Genomic DNA, 23559 nt, shown 5'->3' on the forward strand with positions numbered 1-23559 from the left:
CTGTAGGGCGCGTGCGCTCGCCAGACAGACAGAGAGAGACAGAGAGACAGAAAGCGAGAAATCACCCCCCCAGGGGGGATGGTCACGCCGCAATCCCTTCTCCTCCATTCTCCTCTCGGGATCTTGGGCACGCACGCACACGCACCCGGCGTGAGTTTGAAGCCACCGGGTCCGGGACACGAACCACAGTCGACTACGTGGGAGTCCAGCGACATAGCCATTACGCTAACTGCTGGTTCCCGCTAGGTGGTACATTTTATTAAGAAAATCACGTCAATTATTTTGTGTGATAGTGTTATTGTGGTTATACATAGAAAAGTCTTTCTTTTCAAACGCCTGCGTGGTGGTGGGGGGGAGGGGGCAGCAGATAGCATAGCAGTTAAGATGCTGGACTCCCATGTGGCCAACTGCGGTTTGAGTCACACACTCAAGTAATTTGAAACTCATGCTGGGTGTGTGTGTGCGTGCATGCTCAAAATTCCAAGAGGAGAATGGAGGAGAAGGGATTGCAGCGTGGCCATCCCCCCTGGGGGGTGATTTCTCACTTTCTGTCTCTTTCTCTTTCTGTCACTCTAGCAAACACATGCGCCCTTGAGCAAAAATCTCTCAAAAGAAAAGGAAATGCCTGCTTGAAGTATTTAGGGTGAAATGGGTATATGTAATTAAAAGAAGTAAATATGGCAAAAACAAACACTAAAATGTATTAATTTATTATAATAAAATGTGCTAGTTTATTATAATAAATCATATTTAAGTACTAAAATACTAATAGTCATTAAATTCAAGTGAAAAAACTAAGTGAGTGAACAGTACTATTCTTTCCATTTTCATAATAAAAAGTAAGAGAAAAATATGTTTTGTGGAAATCAGACATGGGGTAGGCCAAGGGTGCGACACAGAAGACTCAGAGTCAGTTAAGTTACCTGTGCACTCAGACAGATGACGCCCTTGGCCAGGTGGCCACCCTGGGAACTGAAACAAAAGACCGTGAACACGCAAAGGTGGGATGAGCGACTGATCTCAGAGGGCAGAGTGGAGAGGAGGAACCAGGATGGCTGAGGCTTAGAGTCCGCCACAGGAGGGGAACAGCAGACTTGTTGGAAATGGGCCTTTCAGGAAGGGGGGCTGGTGCTGTGGGAATGGGATATGTTCCCTTATGGACATTTTGGGGCCAAGGGGCCAGGGACATCTGGGTAGAAAGTCATGTGGAAAGTCAGGCTGCCCCTTGGAGGATTAAACAGGTGTTTGTTTGGGAAATACCTGCATCACCTGCAGGAAAAGATGTGGCCGATGTTAAGGGGAAAGTACGGAGAGGAAAGAGAAGAGCCATGAGGGCCACACTCCTGAGTGATGTCTGAACTTTCAGGGGAGGGAGGAAGCACCTGGGAAAGAGACAAATATGCAAATGGCCAGAAGGAGAGATACGGGAATTGAGGGTAAGGCAGCAGAGGCTTGGGATCCAAGGGAGAATGAAGACTTTGCCCCAACAGGGAAAGTCTCATTCTAAGTCAGGAAGAATGGGGAACGGGAATGCTTGCGTCTCATTCATGGCTGGTCACTGGTAACTTTAGAATGGTTTATTAAAGGCGTTTGGACAGAAACCAGACTTGGAGGGTTACGGAGTGACTGGGGTGAAGAAACAATAGCTAACACCATCTGGGTGCTTGTTATGTGACCGCCACCCTGAGAAACACCTGACGTGTTCAGATTCGTTCCATCCTCACAATCACCACAGGAGAAAAGGTACAGAGAGCTGAGTGCCTTGCCTGAGGTCACGCAGCTCAGAGACAGCACATCTGGGATCTCAACTCGCACGCTCCTTGCTAGCCAGGCATCCCTAACGCAAACACAAGAGAAAAATCAAGAATGGGGAGGAAAGGAAAGAAAGATCTGCCCTTCCCAGTCATCCCCTCTGTGGGATGGAAGAGAAGCCAAGGGGGAGCCAGGGCAGAGGCCGCACAGAAACTGTGTAACAGAGGGGAAGCATGCGAGGACAGTCATGACGATCTCAGTCAAGCTGGAGGAAGACCGAGTCTGAGAGTGAGGGTGGGAATCCAAGGAGCAAGGAAGAGGGTGTGAAGGTGACTTTGGCTCTGAAGAAGCTTGGGGTGGCAGTGCTGCCTGGTCTGGGGTTACGGTACTGCAACTTCTAATACTCCAGCCCTGATGCTCTTCAGCGTGCAAGGGCTTACATCCCTGTAAACCCATCATAGGTTGAAAGCATAGTTAAATTGAAGATGAGTGTTTTGTAGACACATGGCACATGAGAACACAAACACAATATTCAGAAAACGCTGACCACACAGGACACTGCCGGGCATCCATCATTTACTCTCATGATCGTGTGGCTGACTGGGTGTATCCCACTGCATATGGTTAGCTCAGGAAAAGACCACAGTTCACTGTTAGAAGTAAGGTTTCTATTGAATGCATGTGGCCTTTTGTACCATGGTAAAGTTGAAAAAGCATACATCAAACCATCAGAAAGAGGGCTGTCAATCATATACATACACACATGAGAGCTTAATAAGGAGCCTCCCCCCCAGAGATGGGAGCAGCCCCTGCAATGTGATTAGCACTACTCAGAGAGCTGCTCCCACATGCACAGACACGCCGACTCAGGACATGAGGACTTCTTTGAGTCTAGTGGGCACCCATTAGGAAAGAGTATCACATAGGTAGACTTCCTTTCATTGAAGATCACTCAGAGACTGATCTCTTACAAAAGGCCTGGACTGTAAAAAATGTATATATTTAATGTGCACAACACGCTGTTTTAATATATATGGGGAGACTTCCAAAAGTTCGCCAAAAAATTGAATTAAAGTATGAATTTATTTGGTGCAAACATTTTTGAAATCCATGTAGTTTTTCCATAATATGCATTTTCTATGAATATTTATTTAGCTAGTTAGTTATAATTACCAGAGGGTGCATGTACCACCAGAGAGACAGAGCGAGAGAAAGTACCCCCCAATGGGACGTGGTCACAGTCTAATCCTTCTTCCTCCATTCGCCATTCCATCAAGATCCTAGGCACATGTGCACACACACACACACACACACAGTATGTTTTTCAAGCCACCAGCTCTAGGATTTCAACCTCAGTCGGCCATGTGGGATCCGGCTCTGTATAACAGTGCTTAACTGCTGCCCTACCAGGCCAGCCCTTTGACGAACTCTTTGAGGACCCCTTGTGTACACAGTGAAAAGATCACCACATTAAGCAACTTAACCTATCCATGGGCTTCCATCGTCACTTTCTTTTGGCGGGGGTTGGGGGTAAGTGCATCTAAAATCTATTAAGGCCTTGAATTTGAAGGGGCCAGGATTTAAGAATAAAAGCCTCACGCTGCTTCTCTCCTTGATCAATAGAGTTAAGAGGTAGGGCTCTTAGGTGTCTAGATGTGACTGAGACAGATAGTTTATGAATCCATTTTTAAAAGGGCACAGAGTCAACCCCAGACGTCATGATAAAATGAAGGTATGTTGAGAAAGCACTCTAGGCGGGCTGAAGTTCCAGCTGGCACTATAGCACACTCCCCTCTGTCAGCTGAGAACACAAAATGATACTATAGTAACCATTTTTTTAAGTGTGAGCTCGCACGTCTGTGCCAGAATCTCGAGTGTGAGCTGGCACGTCTGTTTATCCACAAGGGAGTCTGGAACTTACTCTGCCAAGCTGTTGTAGGACATATTTTTGACACATGGAAACATAGACACCACACAACAAATCTTTAGATACATTTTTCACTTACTGTCATTGTTCGAGCCCGTTTCCATAACACCATAAGGAGGAGCCAGAAGTCCAGCCATATACTGTCGATATTTCTGAAAGACAAGATTGCAAACTCAAAACACAGATATTTACTTGCTTTGAGCATTCATTTATTTGCATGTTAAAAAGCAGAAACATAGGGCGTCAGGAAGCCTTTGTGTCTTGTATTTATAGTCCTGCTACGTGCTCCCTGGGGTCTCGGGTTAAAGAGAGATGCTGCGCTGTGAACAGGTCTTCCTGGGTAAGACTGAAGTGCACCCCAGGGCAGCGGTCTATTTCAGCCAGTTCACCTATGTATTTGTTGCTGACTGAACTGTGTCAGCCTTTTCCCTCCCTCCACCCCCTGCCTCCCTCCCCACACCCACAGACACATGTTCCACTTTCTGTAAAGGGAAAAAGCGCTTGGTTTTTATCAATTCGGATACAAATAAATGTGCTGCCTTCTTAATAGGTGAATGGCACCGAATCAGCTTCCTTCAAAGCCAAAAGAAATGCATCTTGAGAAAACTGTCTGTTTTGAAAGAAGCTGATTTGCTTCCATTTACCTACTTCCTTTTACACTGTACACCTGCCTGTTACGTGACCTCTATAGAACTTTTGGGCTGTGCCAATAAATAAACAAATAAAAAGATTTAAAAAAAACAGTGTGGCTTAATTTAGAACTATTTTGAGGCTTCTGAATGATATACCCTGGACTTTTGGTCCATGCTCTAACACCTGGGGCTTTACAACATCTATTAGCCCCAAGAGTCAGTGCTGCTTGGGTAGGAAGGGTTTGGTGAATGTAAGCCACCTCGAGCATCCAGCCAGAGAGGAGTGACATTTACAAAGAACGGAAAACAAACATGAGACACTCTCTCAGGTAACAAACATGGCCTCCTCCCCTGGTGGAATGAAAGCTGGGCAATTTTATTTATTGCATGGTGTCATGTATATTTATGGTTTATAATTATGATGACACATACATGTTAAACAGCATCAAAAGAATCAACACTCCATAATGTGCTTGTGGGTTACACAAACGTCAGCAGAAAAGACTTCATCCGTAGCAATGGGCAGCTGGTGGTATTCGGGCAACCATCTGGCCCATTTGGTAGATTTGAATGGTGTTTGTCATATCATTGATACTTTTCTCAAAAGAGTCTTCTTCCACTCAAGATGTGCCTCGCTCTTTATTTACTTATTTATTTATTTTTTTGTAAATCATTTTTCTTCTCATTCTGAGGCAACTATACTAACACCTGCAGGCAAACATTAAAATCCTGATTTTCTCTGCCTCTGAGTGAAGTCATCGCTCAAACATACCCACAGGACCCATAGATCACCCTGCATTCCTGACATTTCCTTTGATAATCCCCCAATGCAGACTCTCTTCTTTCTTACCACACCATCCACCCTTCCTCTTTATGAGAGAGCATTCATTAAGCACATTTCTGGGCATCAGAGTATTTGGACTCTGAGCAAAGTACACCCGGAGAGAGCCGATGAGGACTGTTTTGTGACAGCCCCCCTCCCCCCCCACACACACCAAGTAGCCTTCAGAGTTATTTCTCTTGCCATTGCAACTCCCTAACAGGCTCCTTAAAGAAATGGCTCATGTTAAATTAAAGGGGGTATTTTATATTGCTTAGAAACGTTTTTCTTAGATGCAACAGATGCACTTTTCTCAGGCATCTCAACATCAACCCCGACAAGGTTCACAGAAGCACTTTCCTGAACCCTGAATGAAAGGGCCTTCAAACCCCAAAGCTAATGCTCTGATGCTCAGGGTCTAAGGCTCTTCCAGGGAGCACATCATCAGGACTGTCACCAGTGGGAATCCAGCACACAGCAGCCCTTTGGGAAGGGGCATGTGGGCCGGACTTCAGGAGGTGTGTACTGAGCACCTACTATGTACAGCCCGTGTCCCAGATGGTAAGAACCGGAGAGAATGAGCAGATGAGGTCCCTGGCACTTGTGAAGAGATTATTTTCTACAACCTATAGCACTACGCCTTGTACATACTGTGAACTTAATTACACTCATGTGCTGAATGTCTCCATTTTCCTAGATAATTTCAAACATACATAAAATGATACAGAACACTGCATACCTAACAGTCACATCTGGCTTCAGTAATTTATGATTAGCTCATGACTAATATATTTCATCTATACACCTATCGGTGAGACATCACCTTCCCAGATTTAGTGACTGTTTATGAAGACATATATTATCAATTTTTTGTTTAATGCCAGAGGGATTATCAGGTAGACAGGGACAGAGGGAAAGACTGGGCTCTGGGTTGGCCCATGCCCTATTGATTTTAAACGTTAACTGTTTACTTACAAGTATAAATAGTTCACCTATATTTTTGTAATCTCCACTCTACCAAAATCTGTTACCTATTCCCTGTCCTTACCCCTCTCAAAAAGTACTTTGAAGCAAATCCCGAAGAGCATATCCTTTAATCTGTAAACATTTCAGTAGGAATCTCAAAAAGATAAGGACTCTCTCTGTTTTCAAATGAAACCACAATACCATTATCACAGCTAGAGAAGCGAACAACTCCATAGTGGCCAGTCAATGTTCAAATTTGTTTCATAAATGTCATTGCTACATTGAATTTTAAAACTAGTTTAATTAGACAACACTAGTTCTAGCATAACAGCTTTTAGTATAAAAGAGATTACAAACACATGGTTGAAATATTTCTATTTGTAAGTAAAAATTTAACCTTTAAAACTGATGGGGCGCTTTTTCATAAACATTTACTAGAGATGGGAAATGGATTTCTTATGTAGCACCCTGCAGAGTTCCCCATGTTAATTAGGATGAAAACAGCTAGCTGGAATAAAACCCGTGACAGAAAATTGGGATTCCTAAATTATTTGGAAGTTTGATCTCTGGGGCAGCATTTTTATCTTCCAAGCACTAGATTTAAAAAAGTCTATAAAAGAAAATATCATATGAAAGTATGCTAAATCTCACTCATAGCAGGAAAAAATGCTAAAGCTATAGTGTAGGGCCAGCAGGTGGTATGGTGGTGAAAGTACTGGATGCTACATGACTGACTGCACAGTTCAAGTCCTGGACCTGGCAACTTGAAAAACACAGGGGCCAATGATTTCCAACATCCCTTTTTTTCTAGTGCCTGTATCTGGGATTTGTATTTAACAAGATTTAAAAAGGGAAGAGGATTTTACACATGTGGTAAAATAATTTGGGGATATATTTTCATTGAAAGGAGAGCAATAGAAACAAAGATAGCTAGGAGAAATCATTTTTCTTAGGGTGAAAAGGTTTTTCGTGGTAATTTAGTAAAGTAGGATAATCCAAATCTTTACCAAATTTACTACTTTATATTTGAATAAATATTTTGAAATCTACATACAAAAAATGATCACACTTTATAGATATCTTCAATATTTAAAAAATTTATAACAAAGGTAAAATTTCCCAAAGTGACTTTTTCTAGCTGTTGCTTCCCACGTTAACATATGTTAAGACAAAGGAGAATCAGACCAAAGACCTCATAGGATACCTGTTTCATAGGCCACGTTCTTCCAGATACATAGGGACTTTACAATCTGGCTGCGGAAACAAGAATCCCGCTCTTCAAAGGATGGCAAATTGGTGCCTAGATATTAATATTCTCAGAGTCTAATTTTAATTCTGCCCTCTATAAGGTGCATGATATCATCATAATTACGTATCGTTTCTGGGATCGTTTCTGTTAGATAATAGATGAGAAGATTGGCAAGATTCTTTTCAATGCTTAAAAAAAAAGTTTAATAAAAACAAAAAAAACCACAAAAATACAGTCACTTGTGGGTACACATCCAAGGGGAGAAGAATGGAGACTCCAGAAGGGGTTGTGCTGATTTCTTACTTTCCCTCTCTCTCTTTCTCTCTGTGTGTGTGTGTGTGTGTGTGTGTGTGTGTGTGTGTCTCCTGTAAGCGCATGTGCTCTAGAGAAAAAAAAAAAAAAACACTACAGCGCAATATCATTTCTCACCTTACTTTTTTTTTTTTTCTTTTTTTGGAGAGGTTTTTATTTATTTATTTATTTTTGCTATAGGGCGCGTGCGCTCGCCAGACAGACAGAGAGACAGAAAGTGAGAAATCACCCCTGAGGGGGGATGGTCATGCCACAATCCCTTCTCCTCCATTCTCCTCTCGGGATCTTGGACACGCACGCACACACGCCCGGCATGAGTTTAAGCCACCGGGTCCGAGATGCGAACCGCGGTCGACTACATGGGAGTCCAGCGACCCAGCCATTACGCTAACTGCTGGTTCCCTCATTTCTTACCTTTCTTACCAGTGTGTTAGCAAAGTTCGGAAAAATTTGATAAGAGTAAGGCAAAGAGATTCTCTCATATTTTGATTATGGGAGTATAAAATAATACCTCAGTGGAAGGGAATTTGGATGTATCTATCAAATTTTTAAGTGCATATTTTCTTTGACTGAGCACAGACCTCCCTTAGAGAGCAAATGTATTAATAGAGCCTCTGAAATACCTGAATACATATGTTAGTGCATGTACTTGTTCATAATAGCATATAACACAAGAACAACAGGAACAGGAAATAAATCTGATATCCGTAAGTAGAGATCTGGGTTACTTCCTGCTTAGTAGACAATGATGAGTTATTTCCTGATAAATGGATAGTACTAGAGTAGAATGCAGCCATAAATAAGAATAAAGCAGCATTCCTATACTAATATGGGATACACCCTCCACAATAATTTTTAAGTTTTTTGTTTGTTTGTTTGTTAGTTTGTTGTCATAGGGCACGTGCACTCTCTAGAGAGAGACAGTGAGAGGAAAAGTGAGAAATCATCCCCCAGCAGGGGACTGGTCCCTTCTCCTCCATTCTCCTCTTAGGATTTTGGGCACATACACACATACATGCACCCAGTGTGATTTTCAAGCCACCAGGTCCAGGACTCAAAGCATGGTCGACCATGTGGGAGTCCAACACCTTAACCACCATACCACCTGTTGGCCCCCTCAACAATTTATTTTTAAATTTTTTTAAAAAAGCAATCTATAGTATATCTATAGTATGCTACCATTAAAAAATAGATGTTTGTATGTGTGAATATAATAAAGACCTATAAATGCACATTTCTAAACAGAAACACACAGAAGTCATAAGGATTGCTCTGGAAAAGGAATCTGGGTGGGTCAGGGTCAGGTGGGAGAAAGACTCAGTTTTCATTGCATATTCTTTAGGACCTTTGACTTTTTTATTATGGGACTTCAAAAAAGTTGATATAACTGTAATTATTTACATTTATTATTGAACTTCTATACTAGCCTTCATTTTAAGAAACTATTTCATGGGAACCAGCAGTTAGCATAATGGCTATGTCGCTGGACTCCCACGTAGTCGATCGTGGTTCGTGTCCTGGACCTGGTGGCTTAAAACTCATGCCGGGCGCGTGTGCATGCGTGCCCAAGATCCCGAGAGGAGAATGGAAGAGAAGGTATTGCAGCGTGACCATCCCCTCGGGGGGGGGGGGGGTTTTTCGGTTTTTTAAAAAAAAATCTCTTTCTGGCCGGGGAGCACACCCCTATAGCGAAAACCTCTCCAAAAAAAAAAAAAAGAAAGAAAAGAAACCATTTAATTACTAAAACAAGCAAACAAACAAAACAAAACAAAAAAACACACATGAACGATCAAAATGCAACAAATTTAGTAAAAAAGAATGGAAGAAATGAAGAGAAATAAAGGCTGTGTATGAGTGCTTGAGTCAACCATTCCAGCTGATCCCCACCTCTGAGTCACTGCAGCTCAGGAGACAACATGCGAGTGAAGAGGCCTCCAGAGAATGGCAGCCCCGCATGGGGCATGTCACCTCCAGTCATCAAATCACCTCAGTCATTCCATATTCCAGAGCAGGCCCAGCTACTGTGGAGCAAAGACAAATTATTCCCACTGTATCCTGCTCGGATTCCTGACACTGACTTACAGGACTGTGGGCACAATAAAATGGTAGTTGTTCTATTGCACTAAGTATGGCATAATTTGTCACACAGCACTAAATAGCTAGAACGAAATTCAGTATCTGAAAACAAAGTGCTGTTAAAATAAAACCTAACACAGGGAGCACTGACTTTGATATCGGAAAGTAGCCAGAAGCCTGATGGGGCTGAGTCTGCTGATGAGGGGCTTAAAGGAGAGTGAGGAAAACTTTAATGAAAATGGACAATGCTGGCCCTTGTGATGCAGCGGTGGAAAGTTTAACAAAGCTGACGCCCGCAGTAATGTGAAAGTGGAAAATGAACCAATAGGTCCGCAAAGGAGATTTCCACGTGGCATGCCAAATGTCAGCTGTTTTTCTTTCTTTTTTTTTTTTTCTTTTTTTGAGAGGTTTTTGCTATAGGGTGTGTGCGCTCACCAGACAGACAGAGAGAGACAGAGAGACAGAAAGCAAGAAATCACTCCCCAGGGGGGATGGCCACGCCGCAATCCCTTCTCCTCCACTCTCCTCTCGGGATCTTGGGCACGCCTGCGCACGCACCCGGCCTGAGTTTAAGCCACCAGGTCCAAGACTTGAACCGCGGTCGATTACGTGGGAGTCCAGAGACACAGCCATTACGCTAACTGCTGGTCCCAAGCTGTTTTTTTTCTAGCTGGATATGGTATGAATATGTGAGCTATCAAAGAAGTCATTAGTTCACAATCATCATCTAGAATTAGGTCCTGATTTAAATTAGGATCCAGGATTTATAAGTTCAAAAATACAACTATTTCTTATCCCTCTCAGCAAAAGATTTTCGAAGTAAGAAAGGGCCTTGTGGCAAAGGTCAAATATAGGTCACTGGCAGAAAAACAAAGCCTCAGAGCAATAAGACCAAAGGTGTGACTGTAAGACCCTTTTTTTTACAAGACTTCAGAAAGACTTAAGGTGATGCTTCATAGGGTCTTACAGTCACACCTTTGGTCTTATTGAGGCTTTAGTCTGATGGAGTGGATTATAAATTAATACAAAAGAAACTCACCAAAATTTTTATTTCTAATAATTATTTTATTTAACTTTATTTATTTATTTATTCATTTATTTTAATTTGACGAGAGAGAGAGAGAGAAAGCAAGCCACCAGGTCTGGGACTCGAACCGTGGTCAGTTATGTAGGAGTCCAGCACCCTTAAACACCATACCACCTGCCGGCCCCACCCACCAAAGTTTTAAGCAAATTGCACCATCCTGTACAGAAAGAGACAGTACATAGTAAAGGAACCCTTTGGACTCCTGAAGTTCTTTGAGCAGGAAGTAGCCTGAGAAAGCTACTCAGCTGCAGCACAGACTACTTTTCAGAAAAGGGAAGATGACCCAGAAAACAATCTCAGAAGACAGAATAGGGAGCCATGGAAAACAAGTGCTAGGGAGCAGAAACACACTTTAATCAAACAACTTGCGCCATCTGCCCAGCTGGACTTCAGAACTGCTGCGAACTATGTGCCCCTCGCCTCAACGCTCTCCCTGCCTTTTGAATGGAAATGCTTGAAGTTCCTCTACTCCTGTACCCATTGTTTGTTGGGTCCGTGGGGGCATATCATTTGTCTCTTTCATTCATAGGTTAAGAAGCAGCATACTCAGGAAGTAAACGTATCTGAGAAAGAGCGTCTGAGGTGGCTCGTTCATACCTAACTGGGACTTAGATGATGGGATCTGGGAGTTTGAGTGATGTCATAATAGACAAGACTTTGGAGGTCTCAGGAAAGGAGAATGTGGGAAGGCTGTGAATCATTGTGGCCAGGCAGGGAACTGAGACAGACTATATTCTCTCAAGATGACCACAATACTATCTCTCACCCCACATGCTTTCCTGAAATCTGACTCTCTCTTTCCTTCACTGAATGGGAAGGAACTTGGTCTGACCTCTGTGGGAACCGTAACCAGCAGAATGCAGTGGATGTGTCGATGTGTGTGACTTCCCAGGCTGTATGAGGAGACAGGCAGCTTCCACCCTGGCTTCTGGGACCACATGCTCTCCAAATGCTCCCTGCCGGGTGCTGACCCTTGAAGGGCAAGTGCCACACTGTGAGAAGCCCAGGTACGTGGAGAGGCTACAGAGAGGTGTTCTGGTTCAACTGAGGGCAGCTTCTCATGCTTCCCAATGAATCCCGCTACCATGACTCAAATCACCTACAGGCCTTCAAGTCTTCCCGGCTGAGGCCGAGGCGGTGTGGAGCAGTGACAAGTCATCGCTCAGAGCCCTTTTAGAATTCCTGGATCAGAGAATCCATGCATGTAATAAAATGATTGTTTCACGCCGCTAAATTTGGTGTGACTTGTTAGACAGCAATAGATAAAAGAAACAGTGCCCTGTGAGAGATTGAACGTGCACAATTTGAACAGGAAGGCAGAAATATTATTTTGGAATATTAATAAGCCACCTTTCACAGGATAGCTGCAGAGTCAGTGGTCCTCAAAGTGGTGTGCAAACACGGCTTGTGTTTATAGGGTTTAGTAAAGAAATTGCCTGAAAATCACTAGAAAAGAAAAGTGGCATAGGGATTCCAGCTTTGTACAATGACAAACACTAAGCCAAATGGTGTCATGTCTATGTGGCCTGCAATTAGTGAAGGTCAAGAGTAGATTTGGGAGCTCAAGTCTGCAGCATTCCTTGCTGAGCAAACACCCAGGCCATGGCCATGGGATCACCCACTGTGTCCGTCTGGCCTGATGCTGGGCTGGGGGCCAGGGCCAGCCTGTGGTTGCTTTCAGCATTACTCTTCAGAGTGTGTGTGGCACCTGGCAGCAACGGCTGATGACAGCAGGGGATGAGCAGATGGCTCTTCTCTCACAGATTAACATGCGGAGGTGGCTGTCACTCCCTTGAACTATAAAATCCTCCAGAGGTAATGAGACTTGGGGAGTTAGATGCTGGGCTACCTTCTAATAACTGGGTTTACTGGTGTTCATGTGATAAACTGAGAGATACGAGAGCGATAACCGTATCAGTAAACTAGCACTTCATATCCCTACAGAAGCTTAAAAACCACTCGTGTTTTCTGAAAAACAGAATAAAACTAAAGGGAATTAACCAAGACGAAGCTTTCTTCAGTCCACGAATGAAAGAAGGTCAGCCCCAGTCGCTTCAACCTGAGACCTGCAGTTTTCTCAAGGTGACCCTCCCTCATAGTGTTTACTCAATGTGGCCCCCACCCACCTCCCACACCCCAGCGGCCAAGGTATGCAGTAGTCAGTCTGAGCCTGTTGACAATCTCCTCTTTGAGGCTTTGTTGAAACCTCCCCCTGTAAATCCTTTCTCTGGATCCCAACACTCTCAAACACCTCAATAGCTTAAAATGGCTGAATTCAGTTATTTTTCAAATCGTCCTATGCCCTTGGGAAAGAGCAATGCCTTTAACTCAAGCACTGAAACTACTGTGAATTAGCAGAGATAATCAACAGTCAGTTGAAGAAAAGGTAAGAGTAGGCACTGAATCAGTGCTTTGAGGGACAGAAGGAAATGGTGAGCTCTAGCGTGACCCCACCCCCCAAACTCCTGCACCATGGCCTTCAGAACGTACACCTCAGGTGCAGCCCTCGGGACATTTCTGTTACAGGGGCACTGCACTCACGTAAAAGGTTCTACAAAGTCCTGTCAGTCTTACTCCTAACAGTGAGGCCTCCCTTCCACAGATGCTGACCTAGCCTGTGAGGTGCCCCGGATGGAGCATAGCTGGACTACTTCCCAGGCCTCCAGAAACTCTGAGGCCACTAGGAACTCAGTTATTTGAAAGACAAGAAAGTCACAAGGGCTTTCAAGGGTCCTAGAAGAACTGGGCAGGCTTAGTTCTTCTATCTCCTCCTGGTTCTGCCACTAATCAGTTGTGTCACTCAGTTCCTATCTATAGGTAAGAACTGCTCCGTAAGGTAGGCTAACTGATGCAGTCCTTGCTCTCTTATCTCTCAGGTCATCACTAAAAACCAACAAGCCCAACGATTAGAAGGTAGCCCAGCCTCTGACTCAAGTCGCCTTATGTCTGGAGCACTGTATAGTCTACAGGAATTACACCCACCTCCACGTGAGTGCTCTGAATTAGATCCAGGGCTTCTAAACCTTGTTCTGCAGAATCTGGTTTTCTCTGAAGGATTCTCAGGTGAGGGTGCACAGTGAAACACAGCCCCCAGTGCATATGTGAACAAGAATGTCTTCACTATTATCTGCTTTAATTTTTTTGAAGGTTTTTTTTTTTTTTTTTTTTGCCTTAGGTTGGATGTGCTTGCCAGAGAGAGACAGAGAGACAGAGAGAGGAAAAGTGAGAAATCACTCCACAGAGGGGATAGCCATGCCACAATCCCTTATCCTTCATTCTCCTCTTGGGATTTTGGATATCCACGCACACATGCCTGGTGTGACTTTTAAGCCACCAAATCTGGGACACATCACAGTCAGCCATGTGGAGTCTAGTGCCTTAACCACCAGGCCACCTGCTGGCCTTCACTTTATAAATTAAGAGTTTTAAGAGCAATTTCATTTGGAAAATAATTTTGGCTCTTAAAAAATAAAAGCTTACAAACTAGAAGAATAAATAATCCCTAAACTTCCAGCCTAATAAATATCACTCAAAGATTTCTATGAAGAGTCAACGAAGAGTCAACAAATCCAATTTAGGATTTGTCTAGAAAGTATTAGGGAATCTGCGTTCTGTTAGGAAGAGTTCTATGATTGTGGATTAGCCAGCCACAGCCAGTTACAGACAGTTGGTCAACAGACATAGTCACAAAGGACTTTGTCAACAAAACTGGTCCTAAGGCATTAAATGAGATGCACCACAGTAAGGGGCCGGCCTTCTCAAACTGAGGTGTGCGGACCCATGGGATCACACCCGGCAGGGCAGGAGGGGATGATGCAAGGATAGACGGGAGCTCTTCCTGAAGCTTACATTTTATTCTATGTCAAGTACTTTAAAGGATTATTTTTATACTTCTCTATGATGGAGTAGAAAGTTAAATTTGCATAAATTTGAAAGATTAAAGCATGAGACTTCAAAGAAATTCTGAGCTGGCTGCTGGCTACTTCTAGCTACAAAGGGTCTAGACCCCAGGCATTACGTATTGATTTCCTCTGCATTCAGGAACTTCAGTGGAAAAAACCAAGAACCTCTGATGCTATAGAAAGCATGCAGACATCGAAATCACACAAGGCTGGGGTCTTAATTTTGATTGCACCACATGCTACCTTTGTGATCTTGGTGAGTTACATACCTCAGTCTCCCAGGTATGGAAACTGGGATAGTAACACCTATCTTTCCGGACCATGGTAAGGATGAAAAATAAAATCTATGGAGGTGCCCAACATGTATTAGGCACTTAATAAATGGTCACTAATAATAATGATAATAATAACAGTAATAATAAACCAAGAATTAATCAAGTTAACTGTAGTATATCTATAAAATTTCCCAACCACACAGTTGTAACCAATTCTAAAGTGATGGAGAAAGGATGCACTAGAAAATCCAGAAGCAACCTGGGAACCAGCAGTTAACGAAATGGCTATGTCGCTGGACTCCCACGTAGTTCACCGTGGTTCGCGTCCTAGACCCGGTGGCTTAAAACTCACTCCGGGTGCGTGTGCGTGCGTGCCCAAAATCCTGAGAGGAGAATGGAGGAGAAGGGATTGCGGCGTGACCATCCCCCCTGGGGGGTGATTTCTTGCTTTCTGTCTCTATGTCTCTCTCTGTCTGGCGAGCGCACGCGCCCTATAGCAAAAACCTCTCCAAAACAAAAAAAAAAGAAAATCCAGAAGCAACTTAAGGAGCCTAAGTAAAGCCTCTCGCCCATTACAACTGTTTGAATGAACAGGTTAAAAACAATTAACCTGTGTGTGCATGCATACCCAAAATGCCAAGAGGTAAATGGAGGAAACGGGATTGTAACATGGCTATCCCCTCTAGGGGGTGATTTCTCACTTTGCCTCTCTTTGTCTCTGTCTGGCTAATGCACATACCCTATTGCAAAAACAAACCAAAAATTTATCTGTAAGTTACAATTAGACAGGGTTTTGCTGGATGGTTTCATGAGGGACAGAAAGAAAGAGAAACAGGGTCTCATGCCATGGTCCTCCCCCAGTCTCCCCAATTAGCCAGGTCACGGGCACAAGAATGTGTATATGGTATATAAAGGTCTACTCAGGAACCGAACTCTGGTCTTCCGTGTGGCTTCCAGCATGAAGAGCAGTGTGCTACTGCTGCATAACTGGAGCTGGGCCTACAATTAGCCAGTTTAAAATGCAAAGTCAGCACAGGAAAGAGGGAAGGTAAGAAGGGGACAGGAGGATAATCAAGAAAGAGAGGGAAGATGTCCTCAGGGTAGTGAGGCCAGATGCCTTTCCCCAAATCAAGTTGTAGATGTGCTACTGACTACACTAACGTCTTCTAAGAAGATACAAGGATAACAGTCTCAGAAAGGTTAAAACCTGGGCCATCTCAACCGCGAGGGCTACTGAGGAATTCTGGCTGGAAGGCCTATAGAAACACCACCAGACCCCGCAGGTGATAGGGGTGAATGCTGCACTGCTCTGCAGGCCCTGAGCACTGACCAGGGCCAGTCCCACCCACAGCAGTGGATTCCTTTAGCTAACATACACAAAGATGGCCCAGAGACAGCCTATGAGCTGGAATACAAACACTGGGCAAAGTCTGCTGGGAGGGGAGACATTAGAGTCATGTCACTTTCCAGGTGAGTCACAGTTTGCAGAGCAGGACTCAGAGACTGAAGGAAGAGGCAGCTTGAACTGAGCTGAGCTTCCTGTGACAAGAGAGACAAGTCATGGCAGGCAGGACTCCCTACCCTGGAGGTCAAGGTCTTCCTGGCATTCAGTGAGGCTTCTCTGGATGTCCTCCAAGCTGCTACCAATGCTGAGGTTCAGCCAAGCTGCCCAGGACCTCCACTGTGAGGCCAGTCTGACTGAGACTGCTGCCACATGCCCGCAAGGCTGGCAACAGCTGACAGAGACCTAGTCTTCGCTTACTCCTTCCCAGGAAGTGTCCCCTGGCCTTCCCTCTCCCCTGGGTGATCAGCAGGCTGTAGGGAGAACACAAGTAGTTCCGAAGGGGTATATATCTGCAATCCCTAAAGTGGGACATTCAGCACTAGGAAAAGCATTCAAATGATTGGCAGGCATTGCTGTGACCTTCCAAGGGGAGAGGGGATGAGCTCAGAACAGGGACAGACTAACGAGAGCACGTGGTGGGCAGCGCCCAGGGCTGGGCAAGAACAGCAGAGGACTGTTTGGAGACTGGGGATCCGTTGCATCATAGTGCCCCATTCATTACATTGTTTTTATTAGGTTTTCCTAACACATTAAAACTGAGCTTATAAAATGCAATGTTGAAGAAAATGTCACCTGCATTTCCTCTGAAAGCACTAGGGTTACACAGACTGGCTTAGAAAGAAGAGTGTTACAATGTTTATGCTCATTCTTGGCAAGAGTTCTTCCATCCCTTCAGTAAGATGTAAAAATGGACATGGCACATTGCTCTAAAATCTCAGCGAGCTAGAGAATGATTCTACACATGAACAGTAAAAAAGAAGGCAGAAAGCAAAACAGTTAAAGATGGGAAGCTACAGCGGAATTTTTCCATTTACCTAAAGCCTAAAGCCACCCGCACTGTTCTTCCCACTAGTGGTCACTGGCTGGACTGAGTACACTTCTTAGACCAAATTATTCTGTATCCTTGTTTCTTGATTTCTATCACATTGGCATCATAGGGTGCAAAAAATTCCAGCACTTCTTCAATGATGTTTAAGTAAGTCCTTGGGCTTTAGTATACAGATTTCTAAATGGAGGGCAAATTCTGTTTGCCAGCTCCTGGCCATTTTAAATTCACAGCCAACCTGCCGAGAGTGGCAGTCTGGAGAGCGATAATCACAGCTATAATTCTACTGGAAGAAGTGTTCCGAATCCGAACCACGTACGTCCCAGACTGCAGTCCAACCAGGATGATGCTACAAGTAAGCAAACAGAATTGCTGAGGAAACCCCAGGTTGAAAGGCTCTCTCTAACCTGTCTGTGATCACACCCACAATACTGACCGGCAGGTGAGGAGACCCTCAATTCATCTCAGGTGAGAGCATAATTATTACCTGTGGGGAATAATACTTTAACCATGTCTCACTCAGTCATAGAGAGTAGTCAGATTAGCCATGAAGGAATGGGAGAAGAAATACATGATCATTCAGTCAGTCAACAAATACTGACTGCAGGCCTGCTCAATGGTGACAAAGTTGTCACAATGAAGTCCTCACAGGCCTGGTGGTCTAGTGAGGAGGACAGCCATTTACACAGAGAGAGATGGTGCTAGAAAGCGTAGGGCTCACTGAAAACATGGTGGAGGGGAAGGCAAATTGAGATTTCTAGTCAGGGAAGTGGCACTGGTGGACACTGAGGGCTGAGGAGGCTGGAGGTAAAGCACAGGTAGAAGGGAAGAAGATCCTCCAAGGTAGAGAGGGAGCAGACGGGTGTTAGGGACAAGGGCAGCATGGCTGGAGAGTAAGGACCAGGGGACCAGGGCGGGCAGGAAGGCAGTGAGGCCTGAGCATGCAGGACAAGAAGCCTTAGAGGTCACTGTGAAGATGTCGGCCATTATCCTGGCACAAGGGGAGGCATTCTAGGTGGAGAAGGAAAGAACAGGTGGGCGTTTTGAAAAGATCATTCTGGCTGCTGCATAGAAGAGGTTTGATGGGAAAACTAGGAGGGCATTGGAGGTTGAGGGGGCAGGCAGGCCCTAACAAGGAAGTGGGAACGTAGCAGGTAGAGGGAGATAAAAGGCACCTCATTCCTAAGAGCAAAGGTGAAACTTGCCAACTACTTACTGTAAACAATATTAAAGACCCTGATTTCTTCCTTTTTAAAAAAAATTATTATTATTATTATTAATTTGCTATAGCGCACATATGCTCACCAGAGAGAGACAGAGAGAGAAATAATGAGAAAGCAAGCCACCAGGTCTGGGGCTTGAACCCTAGTCAGTCATGTGTGAGTACAGAAGCATATACTCAAAATGGGGGCGGGGGATGGCTCCAAAAGTTCCATGGAAAATACCTATCATGAAAAAATTATATGCCTATATTTCAAAAAACATTTTGTATCAAAATAAACCCTTATTTTTTTTAAAGAGAGATTTTTGCTATAGGGCACATGTGCTTGCCAGAGAGACAGAAAGAGAGAAATTACCCCTCAGAAGGGATGGCGTGTCCCTTCTCCTCTACTCTCCTTGTAGGATATTGGGCATGCACACACATGTGTCTGGTGTGAGTTTTAAGCCGCTGGGTCCAGGACTTGAACCGTGGTCAACTATGTGAGAGTCCAGGACATAACCATTACGCCATCCACTGGTCCATAAATTCATATTTTAATTCCATTATTCCACAAACGTTTTGAAGTCCCTTCGTATCTGTGCTTTTAATATGAAAATCTCTGGGAGCTCACTGGGATGCTGGGATGTGTGTAATTTAAGTTAGTGCACACTCTTCATATTCAAGTAATTAATTAGCCATAAGCTTCTCTCAGTGAAACTCAAATTGAGAGCAAGATACACACACAGTAGGTCAATGCTACTTAATTGAAAGCCATAAAATAATTTGCTATGGAGCTCTTACTGCATAGTAAATCTGTAAACCTCTTATTACATTAAGTCTGCACCTTCTACAGTTGATCTCACAAATAAATGAGACTACAAGCAGTGGAGAGGAATAGCTGTTGCCTCCTTGTATATCTGAAAAGCTGACTGACATTTTATCTAACCAGATTAGTTTTCGATGGGTAACAAATGTTACCTGTAGTGATTCTGGACTAAAGCTGGCATATAAAACCCAGCTCTCACAAAACCAGCAGTAATATGAATCATAAAAACATAGAAATTCCCAAAATGTGCTTACATTTTGAGAATATACAATTAGGATTCATTGCTTTCTTTTCTTTTCTTTTTTTTTTTCAATTGCCAGAGGACACATGCACTCACTAGAGAGAGACAGAAAGGAAAAGAGAGGGAGGAAGCATCCCCCAATGAGATATGTCACATCACGATCCCTTCTCCTCCATTTCTCCATCCTGTTGGGATTTGGGACACACATGCACATGCACCTAGAGTGATTCTCAAGTTGCCAGGTCCAGGATTTGCATGGTAGTTAGCCACATGGGATCCAACCTCTTGGCTACAGGGCCAGTCTCTTTGATCATGTATTGAGTTGTCGGAAAAGTCATGATGTATTTTTCTATGCAAAAATGTGTCATGATTTTTCTGACAACCCAACAGAAACCTAAAATAAAGGATCATTTCACAGAAACTCATAACCCATGACTGTCATCCCATTAGAATCAACTGCCAGCATTCGCTTTTGCTTTTTTACTATCCAATGGACCGCTCCGAATGTAGTAGGCAGGGCAAGAAGGGACTGGAGTAGAGATTCAGGGAGTAAGAAGACTTTGTTGACTCACATAGACATTCCCTACTTTAGAGACATTCCTTCAATTCCTGGCTTTGTCTCTCAAAACCTGACACCACTGGGACATAGGCACTACGCATTTCTCAGGTTATTTTCTGAGCAAATTTCTCTAGAAGCCTTTGTATGTAATTTACCTGTTCTACCTTCTCAATGCTTATCCTGCCTCACAACCCCATCACAGCTTTTGCTTTGTCCAGGCACACTGACCACTAGCATGGAAACTGCACGAGGACATTGGTTCTTATCTGTTTTGTACACCGATAGAACTCAGGGTCTGGATCACGCTACTTTTTAGCTTCCATTATTCTGCACCTTTAGAGACTTTCTACTGCGATTCATTCCAAACTCTGGCAGTATGTCTGCCCACACATATTTGCACCTACTTTCTTCATTACCGCTGTTATCATCATTTATATTATTTCTGCTCCAAGTTCTCATGAACCACCTTGAAACACCCTTGTCGATCTAAACCAATATGAATTTATTTCCCGTGTCTAGAGAATCACAGTGGTGTAGCACTGTGAGGCTTCGGGAGCAGCTGGCTATCATGTAACATTGCACCCCTTGAGCCCTTTGAGTGCATGATGGTTTCTACCTCTACTCTGAATAGTCTGAACTCTCTTTTCTCTTTCGCGTGTGTCCTTATGGGTCTTTCTCAGGCCCTAAGCTTTCTCTTCCCATATTTTTCTTTTACCTCTCTATCCTCAAGTAACAGATGAGGCCTCACTCTTCCCAGCATGAACGGTAGGCACATCAGTACACATCAGTAAGGGAAGCAGCACTTTAACTGTTCTGGAAAATGGCGTGGAAGAGAACAGTGGGGTGCCACAGGTCCCAAGGGGTGAAGCATGGGAGAGGGCAAAGCTGAAAGAGCTGGGAGGATGCAAGCTTTAAGATCTGGGTCCAGCAGACGGCATAATGGTTACGTCGCTGGACTCCCACGTAGTCAACCACAGTTTGAGTCCTGGACCTGGTGGCTTAAACTCATGCTGGGCGCACGTGTGTGCATGCCAATATCCTGAGAGGAGAATGGAGGAGAAGGGCCAATATCCGGAGAGGAGAATGGAGGAGAAGGGACTGTGGCATGGCCATCCTCCCTGCCCCTGTGGGGTTATTTCTTGCTTTCTGTCTCTCTGGCATGTACACACGTGCCCATACCAAAAATCTCTCTATCAAAAATATAAATAAATAAATAAATAAATAAATAAATAAATAAAAAGATCTTGGCAAACATGTACTCTTCACACAGACTTGTGAGCCCCCACACAGCCTAGCCCTTACCTGTCCCTCCAGCCTCAGCTCCTACACTCTTCCTTGTCCACTCCTTTCCAACCATGCTGGCCTCTTTCACAGCCTTCTCACATCTCCTGAGGCCTCTTACTGCCTCACCTCTTGATTTGGCCGATTTCTACTCCTTGGAGTGGTCATCCCTGAGCCCCGTGTCTGCGTGGATCATCTGGTTACTCTCTCTGCATCACTTCTCTGCCGTCAGGTGCACAGGTCACGTGTCTGAGCATGCACTCATTCTAGGCCTTTCTCCATTCACCTCCTCAGACTGATCTCCCCAGAGCCCCGCCCACCGTCTACACGAATCACGTCTTTACTCCACGGCATATCTCAGCCGTCAGGTGTGCACGTCACATGTCCTTACACACCATATCTGAGAGTGTGCGGATTCAAGGCCTTTCTCCTTTGCTCCACTGCAGGCTAACAAAGGCCACTTCTGCTCTCTCTCTCAAAGTACAACCAGTGCTTAGCTCCCTGCCCGGAACACAGGAAGCCTTCCATGAGCACTTGTTGGGTGAATGAACCCCTGAAATTTCTTTACAGGTTCCTCAATAATAAACCAGAAATACTCCCAGGCATTCCTCAAGGTTGGTGAAAGGACTGAACAAGATAACTCACGTTAGGCGCCTCGTGACCCAGGCATGCAATAAATATTAGCTCCCATTTCCCCCACATCGTCATTTCTTCTCATACCGATTCTGCCAGAGGCACATTTTCATTTAAAAAACTAATACTTGGAAGAAAAATCAGCCTAATGCATGAAGAGCTGCAAATATAAATCTAGTGATTTGGAGCTATGATGAAAGAAGCTATTTGAAATCATCTGATGTACATGGTCAAATATCTCTGTGATGTTTGTTTGTTCTTTATGAATAAGCTTCTTGCTTTAAGAGAAGGGAAAGGGAAGCATGACAATCAGTTGATGCCGATAAAAACAGAATCTAAATCTAATTCATCAAAATCTATGAATATTAATCAATTTTGTAATTTAAAAGGAAGTACAGAGGGATAGAACAGCCAGTCTTCTCTATCAGAATTAGTGCCAAAATACACTCTTTGGTGAAAATTTAGTTTTAAGAGACCCATTATTTGAGAATAAAATTGAATCTGTGATTTCAGTTTTATTCTCAAAAATGGAAGCACTCTAAAAATCTAATTCCGAGGCCAACAGCTGTGCATGTTTATCACTCAGACGACGCCTTTGATCTCAGAGGTGCCAATATGTAGTAGGTCCACTGAGTATCAACCGTATTTTTGTAAACTTGGTAAAAACTTCTCATGTAATATATTTTTTAAAAGTATAGTGTGAATGCTATCTCTCTTGATACTGTTAGAAGAAAAAGATCTTTACACTTTGTTTAAAGGAAAGTGTCTATCTTTGATAGTTTTTTAAAAATCGAACAGAAATTACGAAACATTATGGTTCATGTTTAAATAGTATTTGTATGAAAAGAAACCAGATTTACTAATATTTGGTTAGTAGAGTGTGATTATTTTAAGAAAAGATCTTTGTCCTACAGAAACGTGCCCTGAAGGAGTTAGAGTTAAAAGGGCATGATGTCTCAAAGTACTCACACATAATCCAGAAAAAAATTAGAGAGGGCCAGACCCATACTGCAGTGGGTAAGCCACAGCCACAGCGAGCTGGATCCCACGTGCCTGATGGCAGTTGGAGTCCTGGCCCAGCAGCTTGAAAACACACTGGGCAGGAGTGTGTGTGTGCCCTAAACCCTGATGGGATGAAGAAATGAAGGAAGGGTATTGCAGTGTGACCATGGCCCACTGAGAGGATGCTTTCTTTCTCCCTCTCTGGTGAGCACACACATCATCTAGCAATAAAGAAAAACAAAATAGAAAGAGAGAGATGAGAAGTAAACGGTGCAAACTGTAAACGACTGTCAGAATTTGGATAAAAAGTATAGGGGAGCTCTTGGTAGTACCATGGGGCTTCACATGCACAAGGAATAATTGGATTGGGACCAGCAGTTAGCGCAATGGCTATGTCGCTGGACTTCCACGTAGTCGACCATGGGTTG

At 43.8% G+C, this 23559-nt stretch overlaps 1 protein-coding gene across 4 annotated transcripts in view; it reads right to left on the reverse strand.

The window, feature by feature from the left end:
• Nucleotides 1-23559, reverse strand: part of RAPGEF4 (Rap guanine nucleotide exchange factor 4) — a 391851-nt gene that overhangs the window by 171517 nt on the left and 196775 nt on the right. For all 4 annotated transcript variants that reach the window (XM_006151126.3, XM_006151130.3, XM_027772910.1 and 1 more), the window contains one exon: nt 3759-3831. In XM_006151126.3, the coding sequence (XP_006151188.2) occupies nt 3759-3816 (58 nt within the window). In that variant the 5' untranslated portion in view covers nt 3817-3831. The remainder of the gene's footprint in view (nt 1-3758; nt 3832-23559) is intronic.

This window comes from Tupaia chinensis, unplaced genomic scaffold, assembly GCF_000334495.1.
Source record: "Tupaia chinensis unplaced genomic scaffold, TupChi_1.0 Scaffold000314_1, whole genome shotgun sequence".
In the NCBI taxonomy this organism is placed as follows: Eukaryota; Metazoa; Chordata; class Mammalia; order Scandentia; family Tupaiidae; genus Tupaia; species Tupaia belangeri.